This window comes from Camelus dromedarius, chromosome 16 (assembly GCF_036321535.1).
Source record: "Camelus dromedarius isolate mCamDro1 chromosome 16, mCamDro1.pat, whole genome shotgun sequence".
In the NCBI taxonomy this organism is placed as follows: domain Eukaryota; kingdom Metazoa; phylum Chordata; class Mammalia; order Artiodactyla; family Camelidae; genus Camelus; species Camelus dromedarius.
In genome coordinates this window covers 52,035,414-52,048,086 of record NC_087451.1, presented here as the reverse complement: position 1 = coordinate 52,048,086, position 12,673 = coordinate 52,035,414, and the positions used below count along the sequence as shown (strand labels likewise).

Sequence of the window (12,673 nt, the reverse complement as noted above, 5' to 3'; positions counted from 1 at the left end):
TCATCTCAGCCTCTGGGAGGACACTGACACCTCCTGTGTCTCATGATGCAGAGAAGGGTTGGAAGTGACCATCCTGTACATCTCTGGGGCTTTCCCTTTCTGGTCTTTTATGCTGTAATAACTGACAATTGTAACAGTTTTCTGTCACTTTTAGAAGGTCAGTCTGTTCCTGTTGTTTTCTTGTTTTTCAAGTAATCTTAGCATTCACTTAAATGATCTTCAGCTTGTGTGAGGCAGGCATGTTACTATGAGATCTTTCCTTAAAGCTATAGCTGTGGTTATATGGGTTTAAAACTCTGGAATCACGATTGTGGAGTTTTCAAGCCTGAATGTCTGCCCCTGCATCCCCCCCCCACCAAAGCTCTAATGCTATTAGCGTGAGTAATAGTTCAGCAAATATCTGGCGTTAACGTTTGCCTTGCAGTAGGGTGGGAAGAAAGCTGTAAAGTGACTCTGCTCTTGTTTCCTGTTTCACTTTCCACACCCTAACCGTAACCTCGGGAGAAGAGCACTTTAGAAAGAATTGTATGATCATCAGCCGGTTGCTTAAACGCGGTGCTGCCAGAACGCTAGTCCCCTCAGAGTGTACTCCCCTGGCCACCCAGGGTCCTAGGAATCGTCTGCGGCTGGAAGAGGGCTGGGCAGGTGAATAAATGACAGCTGTCAGGAAGTGTGCAGGATGCTGTGAGAGTACAGCCCACAGAAGGTTTGCCTGAGAAAGGTAAATGCCTCATGAGGGAGGTGGGGTGCGGACAGCAATCGAGGCTGAGAGAAGAGCTCGAGGGAGGTTACTGAAGCTAGAGTAAGCTTGGCATTCGAGGGGCTGAAAGAGGCGCTGGGTTGCTGGAGCTGAGAGCCAGGGGGTGGGGCCCTGAGCTCTGCCGGTTGCCTTTCATTATTACTATGGTTCTCCGTGAAAGCACTTAGTTGAACTTGAGACAGTTAAGTCAGAAGCCCCTCCTCCAGTGGAACAGCACGGGTGGGCAGGAATAGAAGCCGAGCTGCAGCCTCGCTATCGCCCAAGGGCTTTGTCTTTAGGAAGTGGGGGTGTGTCTGTAGCACTAGTACCCTGAAGATGATTCCCTGGATGTATAAACAAAAAGTTCTGGATTCCCAGGGATGTTTTTTCTGTCTACTGTGCCTCTTACAAGGTCCTCTAGTCCTCAAAGTTGGCTTGGCGGGAGGTGCCCCTTTGGGCGCCCCTAGAAGGGGACGGGAACTGGTATGAGGCATGTCCCCCTGCTGGCCATGTGAGGCCCTTCCCATGGCTTCTCCCAGTTGGCCGTTCACCCTGCTCTCCCGGCGCACAGGCCCTTGAAGTACTGATACTGAGTCTGGACCACAGTTTCTGCAGGACCACAGTTTACTCAAAGAACTTGGACTTAACGTCCCGCCCCATCACCTTCTAGCTGTGTGTGACCCTGGTCCAGTTATCCAGCCCTTAGGGTCCAGCCTCTTTGTTTACAAAATGAGCATTGGAATTCTGATTTTTGCAGCATTGTATTAAATGAGATAAGAGGTGGAAATGTAACAACTCACTGGGCACATGTTAGGTGTTTTGTACCATTTTCCCTAAAAAATATTTTCTAAGAGCCTTTTGAGAAAGACCTTCAGGATCCCTGAGTCTGAATAACTCCCTGTTTTCCCCTGGCCTACGCCTGAAGTAAGAGCACAGGAGAGTCTCCCTCTCACCCCAAGCTTTGAGCATTTGTATTGAAGTGTAACTTGGGACCTGGAGGAGGCAGGAGCCAGGCCTGGTGCCTTTGAAGTCTTCACACTCGTGTCAGTGTGAAAGGAGGCTCTGGAAGCTGGTCTGTAGAGAAGCGAGCGCTTCGTTCTCGGGAGTCCTGTGCCTTATTCTAGTGTCTGCTGTTTACTGAGTGTCTAGTGCGGCCTTTTGCCCTGTACATAAAATCGAAAAGCCCAGGGAAGGTCTGCTTCCTCTTTATACTGAGCACCTACTCTGTGTCCAGCCTGTGAGGTGCAGGTGAATTTATTCCTGCTACGCTGAAGCCGTAAAAAGCAACTTTCTCCAGCTCCTTCAGTTATTCACTGTTCTGGCTAGGATTTAAAGGTCAGGACTGACTGAGTCTAAAACCAGAGTAAAGCATATTTGGGACCTTTATTGAAGAAAAAAAAATTTTTACTGTTCTGTTTTCTAGAAATTTAGCCCTGAAATAAAATTCTTATCTGGGAAATACGCGTTATCCATCACCCACATCTGAAGGACTGCCTTCGAGGATGGAAAATGTCTATTAGGTTTTAAAGCCTTTGGGAATGCTCTCTGCCAGATTGTGAAATCTCCCTTGTTTCTGTCCAGCTCATACACCACCTCAGCAGGGTTCTTGTTCAGATTCAGGGCTCGGGGCTCTAAAGTTCCATAGTACACTTGTCTCCTCTGTGACTTAGGTGTTCTGACTTCTCCATTCTAAAATAAGTATCTCAGAAATAATCTCAGCACCACAGAGATCATGCTTTTCATTGCCCTACACCCAGCAAGGGAGGCCTGTCTGTGATATGATTTGCTCTGCAAGTTGCTTACTTACAAATGCACCAGTGGCCCTGTTTTATGCTCATTGTGTTGTCACCAGCATTTTAAATCTTCACCTTCTGTGGTGAAACCCCTCAGGCAGGTTTGCTGGAAAATTCCAATTGCGACTCAGTTTCTGTTTTAAATTAAAAGAGTTTTGAGGGAGTACGTGTTTCTTTTCAGACTAACTTATTTTTGAAAATAAGCAGCCTTCCAAGCTGAGAGATGATCTTACATCTCAGGTGAGTCCTAAGGGTCATGACTGTGTCTTTGTTGTGTGGGCGATGGGCTCAGCGGCGTCAGAGCCCCCTCCCAGCCCAGTCTCTCACGTGGTGGAAAGGACAGACTTTGACCAGAGAGAGCGAGGCTCTCGATTAAATAGTCACTGTTAATTAATAGTCACGATTGAACAGCTAGGCCGTGGCCATTTTAGAATTGTAACTGAAGAGTTTAGCGATGATTTATTCTGACGCTCTATTCACGGAGCACTTCTTACAGGGCAGGCACTTTATGTGTGTTATTTCTCATCCCTTCAGTTACTTTCCAGCAGGGGAGGTATTACTCTCTCACAGGTGAGGAAGCAGACTCAACAATCTTAAGTAACCTATCCAAGGTTAGCTACCCTTTTTTTTTTTTTAATTGAAGTATAGTCAGTTTACAATGTTGTGTCAATTTCTGGTGTACAGCATGATGTTTCAGTCATCCATATACAGACATACATTCTTTTTCAGATTCTTTCTCATTCTAGGTTGCTCCAAGATGTTGAATATAGTTCTCTGTACTATGCAGTGTAAACTTATTGTTTATTTTATCTAGCTTCCTTTGATTTTGATAAAGGACTTTTTCCTAGCCACTGTATTTCAATATAAATATTGGTTAAATGCCTTGGGCCCTACGGGGAGATAACTAGTATTTGCCTCATGGGCTGTATTGACAAAATACTCAATGTTTCTCTGACCTCAGTTGTTCATTCCACAAATTATTTGGCTGCCTACTATGAAGTGGCACTGTGTTAGGTGATGCAGGAGGTGCCTGCCCTTGGCGTTTACACTGTAAACAGACAGATGTGATTACCCATTAGGGTAATTCTCTAAACTGAAAGGGCAAGAGGGTGTGTGTGACTGGGGAGGGAGGCTCCTCTCAACAGGTGCCACTTGAGTTGAGACCCGAGGGTGGGAACGAGCAGGCTAGAGGCAGAAGAGCCAGTGCAAGGGACCCTGAGGCAGGAGGGGGCCTGGTGTCCTTGAGGAACTGAGAGGTCACATGGTGTGAAGCTTAGCCAGTGGTCGGGGAAAGTAGGAGGACATGAATTGGGGAAGTGGGAAGGGGCTGGCAGCACGTGCAGGGTCTTTTAACCATGTACAGGGTGGGACTTTTGATTCTACAGTGTAATGGGAGTCCAATGAGAGAGCCTAAGTGTGCGTGTTGGAGGAGGAGGGACGTGGATGGTGCCTTGTGGGGAAAGAACTGGAGAGAGGCAAGAACTGAAGCTGGGAAACTGGTTAGGAAGCTGTTCTCTTATCCGGGAAGCCATTCTAGAAGCTGGAAATGCAGTAGAGCAGAGTCCTTCTGCCCTTCTGGTCCTAGTGCCCTTCTGGATTTTTATTCTAGTTAAGGCGGTCAGTTAACAAGGATGCAGGTAATACCAGCTTGTACTAAGTATTAGGCACGAGATTGGTAAGTGACAGTTAAACTGAGGGGTGAATGACAAGAAGGAGCCAAGCGTGTGCTGTTCTGGGGGAAGGGTCCAGGCAGAAGGAACAAACAGCAAATTCAATGGGCCTGAGGAGGGAGATGTGAGTGAGTGAGGAGAAATGGTGACCCAGACGCTGTTGGGGGCTGGGGAGATGGAGCTCAGAACTCAAGACTCTTCAGCTTTTAAGAGTGGGGTTTAAAGCTACCTGACCAGGGTCTCCTCAGGAGAGAGAGTGTGGGTAAAAAGAGCCCTGAAGACGGCCTAGGCACAACCTGTATTTAAGAACAGAGGGAGGAGAAGAGCCAGCAGGAAGCTTTGAGGTGGGAGGAAAACCAAGGATGCAGAGTTCTGGAAGCTAAGAGATAGTTAGAGGGGAGAGTGTTTCAAGGAGGAAGGAAGGGTTGCCTGTGCCCAGCACTGCTGGGAGGTTGAGTAAGATGAAGGTAGCAGAGTGTTACTTGGGCATGTCCACTTGGAAGTCCTTGGGACTTTGCAGAGTAGAGATTGGGTGGAGTGGCTGGGCCGGGCTAGACTGGAGAAGGTTGAAGGGTGAGTTAGAGATTGAGGAAATGGAGTCAAATATTTGGAGAAATTTGGATGTAGAGAAGAGCTGAGAAAAGGACCTTTACTGAGGAGTTGGGGGTGTGGAGTCAAAATGGGTTTTTTTATTTTGGTTATTGGTTTGTTTTTTTTTTTTTAACAAATTAAAGTATTAGATGCTTTAAAAACTCTTTTATATAAACTTCTAATTGAAATGTAACTAGGGAAGTGTAAAAATTGTAAGTGTACAGTTTGATGAATTTTCATGAAGTAAAAATCTGTATAACGAGCACTCACATTAAGAAAAAACGTTATCAGAAGCCCCCTCGTGCCCTCTTCCATCCACTATCCAGAGATAACCCCTGTCCTGATTTCTAGCACCATGTATTAGTTTGCCTGTGTTTGAATTTTATATAAATGGAATCATTTAGTATTCATTTGTGCCTATCTTCTTTCACTCAGCATTATAAAATTCATCCTATGTTGCATATAGCAGTAGTTTGTTCATTCTCATTACTGGATGAATATACTTTATTTTTCCATTCTATTATTGACAGACATTTGGGTCCTTTCCAGCTTAGGGCTGTTAAAATAGTACTGCCACAAATATTCTTGTACACTTCTTTGGTGAATGTAATTCTGTTGGGTATATGCCTGGAAGTGGAATTACAAAGTCACTCGTGTGTGTTTCCAAAGTGGTTGTACCAGTTCACTCATCTGCCAGCAGTGTTAGAGTTCCAGTTGCTCTGTATGCTTGTCAACACTTGCTGGTATCTGCCTTTTCCATTTTAGCCATTCTAGTATGTGTTTGGTTGTAACACGCTGTGGTTGTTATTTGTACTTATGACAAGGAAGATTTTTTTAAAATCTAGGAGGTCCTAGAAAGTGCCTGTGTGCTGATGCGAAAGCTCTAGTAAAGGTAGAAAGCTGATACTCGGGTGGGGGGGGGGTAGTGGGCTACAGGGCAGACAGACTGATTTTCTTTCGTTCTTTCCTTTTTTTTTTGGTGGAATTGGGAACATTTCTTTTGTAGCCTACAGAGCATAGGCTTCAGGGTCTAAGGGATTTAGGTTCAAATCCTGGCATTACACCCTCTAGCTATGACCTTTGGTAAGTTACTTAACTTCCCTGAATCTTGATTCTCTTACCTGAAAATGGGAAGAAGGAATCCTCATTGTGAGGATCATATGAAATATCACTAGGTAGTACCTAGCTCAGTGCCTGGCAGATAAGAAGCAGTCTTCCAGTGGAGAATGGCTACTTTCTTCTTTACTTCTCAAAATATATACTTACTTACACAGTTACCTCAAAGAGGCATGGCTAAGCCATATTGATAGATTTTTCATAGCATTTCCTTTTGAAGCCATTGCAGTTGTACTTTAATTGCTTTTTAGGGATAGTATACAAGATGAAGCAAAGCCCGTTCTGTATTAATGATCCATAATATGGGATACTTTTCTTTCTGCACTTAAAGCATAGATGCTTTTAACAATTGCAAGAATACGGTAGTGACAATAGGCACCTCTCCTTCAATAACCGGAGATGATTCTTAAGGCTTGTAACTAGCCATTTTTTGATTTGCCATGTCAAAAACGTACTTCTTTGAGGACTGGGGGCATTTTAATTATTATTATTATCTTTTTTTTTTTTAAGGATTTTTGTAATGTCTTATACAGTGGGTTTGTTCACCCTAAGTATGTCAGTTCCAAGATACTGCTGTCTGTGCATCCGTGGAAAACCTGTTGGAGAAGTACCTTGGTGCATGGAGCAGTTAATTAAAATCAGAACAGATTGGGTGAGAACCTTGGGGACTTGACTTTACTGCCTTAAGATCTTGGTGGTTAGCAAGGTGGTTTTGGAGTTACATTGCAAACTCGCACTGATTTTACTAGGACACTGACATTCTGGCCTTTTTATTCCATAAGTCCATTCTGACCCTTCTCTCTTCCATGGGAAAGTCTGTGACAACCACTTATCAATGTAAAATCATTTGCCTTGGGCAGATGGACAAGTGGAAAGTGATTGCTTTAAAATTACTTAGGACTCTAGGACTTAATAGGGGAGAAATCACATTATCTGCCCTCTTGCCTCTAACTGTAACTGTTCTCTGCATACCCTGTTATTAGCACTATGATTTTCCTGTTCAACAGAGTTCAGTCTCCCAAGAAATACCAGCTTACTTCAAGCAGACAAGATCTCATGTGCTAGCTAGCCGTTCCTGTCTCACACCACAGGGATCTTCAGACAGAATGGTACATTTTCTTGTACTATTTCACCTGTCTTTTTCACTCTGTAGGCAAAGCACAAGAGGAGAGCCTGGCAGGTTTCAAACAAACTCAACAGGAAAGCAGTCAGACTACAACAGAAAATTAAATCGCCAAGTCCATCTTTTCTGAAGAGGGTGAGGGGAATTGGGGAAGGAATTTTCAAGCCCTCAGTGAAGATTTGATGATTATTTTCTTTTAAGATAAGAAGGAGGTTTGCAGATCAGAGAGGGAGGAGAATTCTCTGTACACCCCACAATTGTGGTCCCACTTTCAGTCCTTAAGTAACACCATTAGGTGCCACCTGCCTGTATCTGTTGAGCGCTGAGGGATGAAAACATACTCCCAAGAGAAAAGTGTTGGTTTGTAGGGCAGTGTTAAAAATCACAAACCCTTTTGTTTCCCTCCCTGAAATAACCCTGAGCATAGTTGTCATTTAGGCTTAAGTCTTTCCAGTTTGGCAAGACCACTTTGGGAAATGCACCTTTGGTATTTAAATATAAGTCACAAAGAGAAAAAACCTGCTTACTTTGGTGACCCGGTGGTGGTAGCAGGCTGAGCAGGTTTCAGGGAGTTGAGCGCTGGAGACCCTTCCCTAGTAACCGGCTCCCCACATGTCCACATCTCCGGGAGGTGGCTGCCTTCTCCAGCCACACGTGGGGCCTGTGGGATAACCAAGTGACAGATGTCAAGTCTTCCCACAGAGTCAAGTCCTTGTAGGAGGACCCAGATACTGAAACAGGCTTATGGCTTTTCTTTCAGAGCTGTTCAGAGGAGGCAGTTAGGATGAGAACTGAAGTTGAGAGAGTGAAAATAGTCCTGCGAAGACAGGTTCTGTTGACTCCTGTGAGGCTAAGGGAGAGCTTTCTTAGCCCCTGAACCAGGATGGCCAGCTTGAGCTGTGTTTGGTGCCTTCCTGAGCCCGGAGTCCCTGGGGGCAAGGACCTGTGCAAATCACTCTTGGTCTCTCAGTGCCCAGCCCATCTGGTGCTTCCCACTTGGCTGGTAAAAGCACATGAATTGAACCAGTATTCAGCTGGCCAGCTTTCCAGTTTTCCCTACTTGATGATGCCTTCCCTAGTGGGTCTGCCCGGTATGTGGCAAAGTCCTGACCTCTTAGGAAAAGGTTGCAACACGCAAATTCCTTGTGTGGAGGAAAAGGTGGTTTTCTCCTTGTGGTTCCACATTTCCTTCTTCCATCTCTCCCTGCTAATGCTGTCAGCTGGTCTTTGGTTCCATCTGTCTTCACCACAGTTCCCCTCTGTGGTGGAAGAGGTGGGCGTTCTCCTGCCCGGGAGTGGTCCACCCTACACCTTGTCACTTGTCACTTTCCCTCCACCCCAGACCCTCACACTTGTCACTTGTGTGTATCCAGCTTCCCTTCCTCTCTAACCTCTTAGTCTTTGGGGGTCTCCTCCACAGTCTAAATTTGTCAACGTTTCTCTTATCTCATCACCTGGATCCTCTTCAGCTGCTGCCTTCTCTCTTCCCTTCATGGCCAAAGTTTCTAGAAAGAATAATTCATCTTTGTCCCTTTCTCTTCTGCCCATAGCCCCGTATCTTGCTTCCAACCCACCCCTGGCAGGTTTGTTCTCCACACTGCTTACTGCCGCAGTGGCCACTCTAAAATGCAAATAAAATCACAAAACCTGGTTGCCTGGACCCTTAATTGTGTCTCATTACCTCTAGGGTAAAGTCCAGATTCCTTCCCAGGGAAGACAGGGTCCTTCTGGCTGCCGGTGTACTTGCTGTGCTCTCATCCACCCTAACCCTTACCTCTGACCCAACCAAGTGCTTTGTAGTTTCTCTAAAGCCCCGGTACATGCTGTTTTTGTTTGTTTGTTTTTTTCTTGAAAAGTCTTTTTGCTCTTGACTTTCTGGTAAATTCCCACTTACTCCCATAATAGTTCACTCCCCGACCCCCAAGGAGCTGATCGTTTCCATCTTTGTAGCCCCCATACCCTGTACAAACCTCCGTTAAAGCACTGATCACCCTGAACTTTCAATTTTTGGTTTTACCTTTCTAGTTCCCACACTAGACCATGAGCTCCCTGAGGGTAGACACTTGACCATACTCACCTAGCACGGGAAACAGCAAGGCATTGGATTCTATAAGGGCTGTGTGCGTGGGTGAGTGGAGGTTTTGGCAGAAGTTAGTGAAACACCCACGGCCTTGCCCCAAGGCTGTTCTGTTCCTCCTCTTCTCCCACCTCATTCAGTTCATTGACACATCCTTCTAATTCTGTCTGAGATCTCTCTGTCCCTGTTTGGGACAAGCCAGAAAACTGAGTGGTAATTGTGATGAAATCTCTAGGCTTTCTTTTTACCTGTTCCTTCCCAGAGAAATTGCAGTGGAAACACTGTTGTACTGCTAGTAGCAACAACTAAGATTTAGTTCGTATTTTATAGTCTGGAGAATGTCTAGATAAGAAAGATGAAGTACAAAAAGAAAGGTTATGACTTTCTCCAGGTAGGTGACAGCCCAGGTCTTTGATTCCACATCCTGTGTTCTCTGTATTATTACACACCCTTCCAGATGCTTCTCTCAGCAGGTGAGTTGAAGAGTTACAAAGTTCCTCTTTCAGAGGGCGACCACTCTTCGGCATCTCCAGTCTCTTGCCAGTAAAGAACTCATCTATTTAAGTGCTCTTGGCTTCATTATTCCATGTGAGTTTGGAAAGCAGGTTAGGCCTCTGTCTCCTGAGAATTTACAGTCTTCAGACAAGTAATAGTGAGTCAGAGCAATGTTTTTGATGAGTAAAAAATGGAATGAATGTGTGGTTAGTTAAGCTTTAAATACCCTGCATGACTCATTCATTCACCAGTCCTGTTGATCCACCCCTCTGCCGGGGACTGTGTGACAGCTGTGGTCCCTATTGACAAGGGGCTCACAGGCAAGTGGGGACACAGATGTTTATGGGACACACCTACAGGAGTGAACACACGGTATCACAGGTATGTCGAGGCAGTGCTGGGAAGCTGGAAAGGCCCTAGAGTAAGGCAGAGGCTTCCAGTTGAGCTGTGTGAACCAGGAAGTTCCTTTCCCCACTGGGCCTCTTCCTTTTCTCTGAAAAATAACCCAAGTGGAACCACTTGGCTTCTTAGTTCCTTCTTGCTTAGTACATCTTTGAACTACCACCTGATAAAAGCACTTTCAGTGAGTCAGGAAGCAGAGCAGAAGTACAGTGCGAACTAATTATTGATTAATGTGCTAAATGTTTCGTTTCTTATCTCTGTAAGCAGAGTTCAGGCTCCCAGGTGTCCATGTTGGCTGCCTGTGTCTGCTGAGAAAAGCGCATCTTCATCACAGCAATGCTCAGCCTTTGGTGCTCCACCCGACAATCTTTAGTTTATTCTGACATTTAGAGATTGCATCCTCTTTGTTCTGTGATTAAAAAAAAAATATCGTCAACCCCTTGTCCCTAATTCCTGTAGTTGATACATTAAGTAGGAATAATAACCCAACACTTCTCAGTAAGTCCGCAGAGGCACTGCTTCAGTGAGGAAGCAAATGTTTGTGGAGCATCTGCTGCATACGCGACAGTGCTGAGCACAGAACAGACGTGAGTAAGAAGTGGTCCCTGCCCTCAAGGAATGTGTGCTTTAGTGATAGAAAAAAAGCATAACTTTCACAGGTGCTGTGATAGGAAAAAAATTTCTTTTAAATTGAAGTATAGTCGATTTACAATGTTGTGTTAAATTCTGGTTTGCAGTATAGTGATGCAGTTATACACATATATTCTTTTCCATATTCTCTTTCGTTATAGGCCATTACAAGGTATTGAATATAGCTCCCTGTGCTCTGTAGTAGGACCTTGTTGCTTATCTATTTTACATATAGTAGTGTATCTACAGATCCTGAACTCCCAATTTATCCCTCTCCACCCTGTTTCTCCCCTTGCCCTGATAGAAATTTATGTAGGGTCGAAAGTACAGAGGTAGGAGCCGTCAGGAAGTTCTGCTGGTGGTGGGAGAAGAAATCGGGTGGCCGGTGAAGGGCAGAGGACGTTGGGTTTAGAGTCAGAAGAGCTGATTTTCAGAATCCCAGTTCTCTCTGTGTTAGCTTGACTTCTTTGAGCCTGGGTTGCCTTATCTGTATAAAGGAAATAATGCCTCCTCCCCACAGTCAGTGTGAGTGTGGAATTTTATGTGTCTGTGCACGTGCGTGGATGTTAAAGTTCTGTCTGAGCTCCACGGGCAAGGTCATGTTCCCAAATAAAGCAGCTGTTAGGCCACTTGTAATTGCTAAGGCAAAAGATTTTATTTGAAGTTAGATGTCAGATTAAACCCAGAAAGGCATCCGCAGCCTTCCAGAGGTGGTGTGTCAGTGCGGCTGCTCGTGCTGTCCTGTCCTGGCAGATCAGGTGTCTATACTCACCTTTATCTGTAACCCTGGTGCTGGTGGAGGGGGTGGGAAGAAGTCTGTGGCCCCTGGAAACCCGTTTTCACCTCAACCTTGGCGGCAAGTGTGGGTTGACACCCCCGCTCACCTGTGCCTTCCGAAATGGAAACACACTCGAGGTGTGTCTTAACTCTGACCATTCCTCCTTTCTACCTTGCACCAGATTTTATCATGTGGGCAACCTGCTGCAACTGGTTCTGCCTGGATGGACAGCCTGAGGAGGCCCCACCGCCCCAGGGAACCAGGACGCAGGCCTATTCCAATCCTGGGTACAGCTCCTTCCCTTCCCCGACAGGCTCGGAACCAAGCTGCAAGGCCTGTGGGGCCCACTTCGCAAACATGGCCAGGAAGGTGAGTGTTGTCGTCTCGGCCTGCTTGGCCACCGCAGCCTTAGGTCCTGGGGCAAGCCTGCTGACTCTTGTGTAATACCTGCCCCTCGCCTGTGCCTCTGTGATGCTGGTGACCCAGACCCGTCCTTTCACAGACATTTGAAAACTAACTAAGCAAAAGCAAAGCATCTCAGCATAGATTCAGAGCCCCGCTAGACCTGAATTCAGATAGCGGCTTGGCCACTTCTTAGCTGTATGATTTAACCTGTGTGGAGACACATTTTCCCCATCTAGAAAGTGGGGGTGTAATCGTTGTCCCCATCTCACACCTCATAGTGTCGTGGGAGTAAAGCGAGTTAAGCTGCGAAGGGCGCCCGGCCCAATGCTTGGCGTGCAGCAGGCCCTCACTGTGGTTTCCTGCATGAGGTGCCGTCACAGAGGCCTGACTGCAGGTGAACTTGTTGTTTTAATTGAAAGCAGTGTCAAGGACATCTCAGGTACAGCGGGGCCCTGAGAAGATGAAGCCTGGAACTTACTGACTGTAGCCATTTCATTTTGAAATGCATGTAGCCATGTTTTCCAGGTTAGCAAGCAGGAGGTGAAATCACTGGCTGGGTGGTGGTGTGCAGGTGTGGGCCGTCCCTCTTCCCGAGGTCAGGCATGGCCAGGGCCGAAGGTGAGCCCTGACCCGGAGAAAGAATACTGCATCTGCCTCCTTCTGCAGAATCAGGTTTGCTGCCCAGAATGTGATGTTAAAATGATGACAGTGGGAAATTTGAGAGGAAAAAATACTTTCTAAATCATCTACTGTATGCCAGGGGCTCTCTTAAGCAATTTATGGAGTTTTTGTTTCATTTAATCCTCGCAGTAGTCCTGATCTAGGTTTTAGAGTCCCTAAACTCTCATTTTACA

General features: G+C 45.9%; 1 protein-coding gene across 5 annotated transcripts in view; it reads left to right on the top strand.

Moving 5' to 3' along the window:
- RFFL (ring finger and FYVE like domain containing E3 ubiquitin protein ligase) overlaps positions 1-12,673 on the top strand; it is a 66,157-nt gene that overhangs the window by 32,907 nt on the left and 20,577 nt on the right. For 4 of the 5 annotated variants that reach the window (XM_064495933.1, XM_031468282.2, XM_031468281.2 and 1 more), the window contains exon 2: positions 11,596-11,783. In XM_064495933.1, coding sequence (XP_064352003.1) covers positions 11,604-11,783 — 180 coding nt within the window. In that variant the 5' untranslated portion in view covers positions 11,596-11,603. Of the gene's footprint in view, positions 1-213; positions 722-11,595; positions 11,784-12,673 lie in introns of those variants that run through there. The other variant, XM_064495932.1, reaches the window with a different exon arrangement.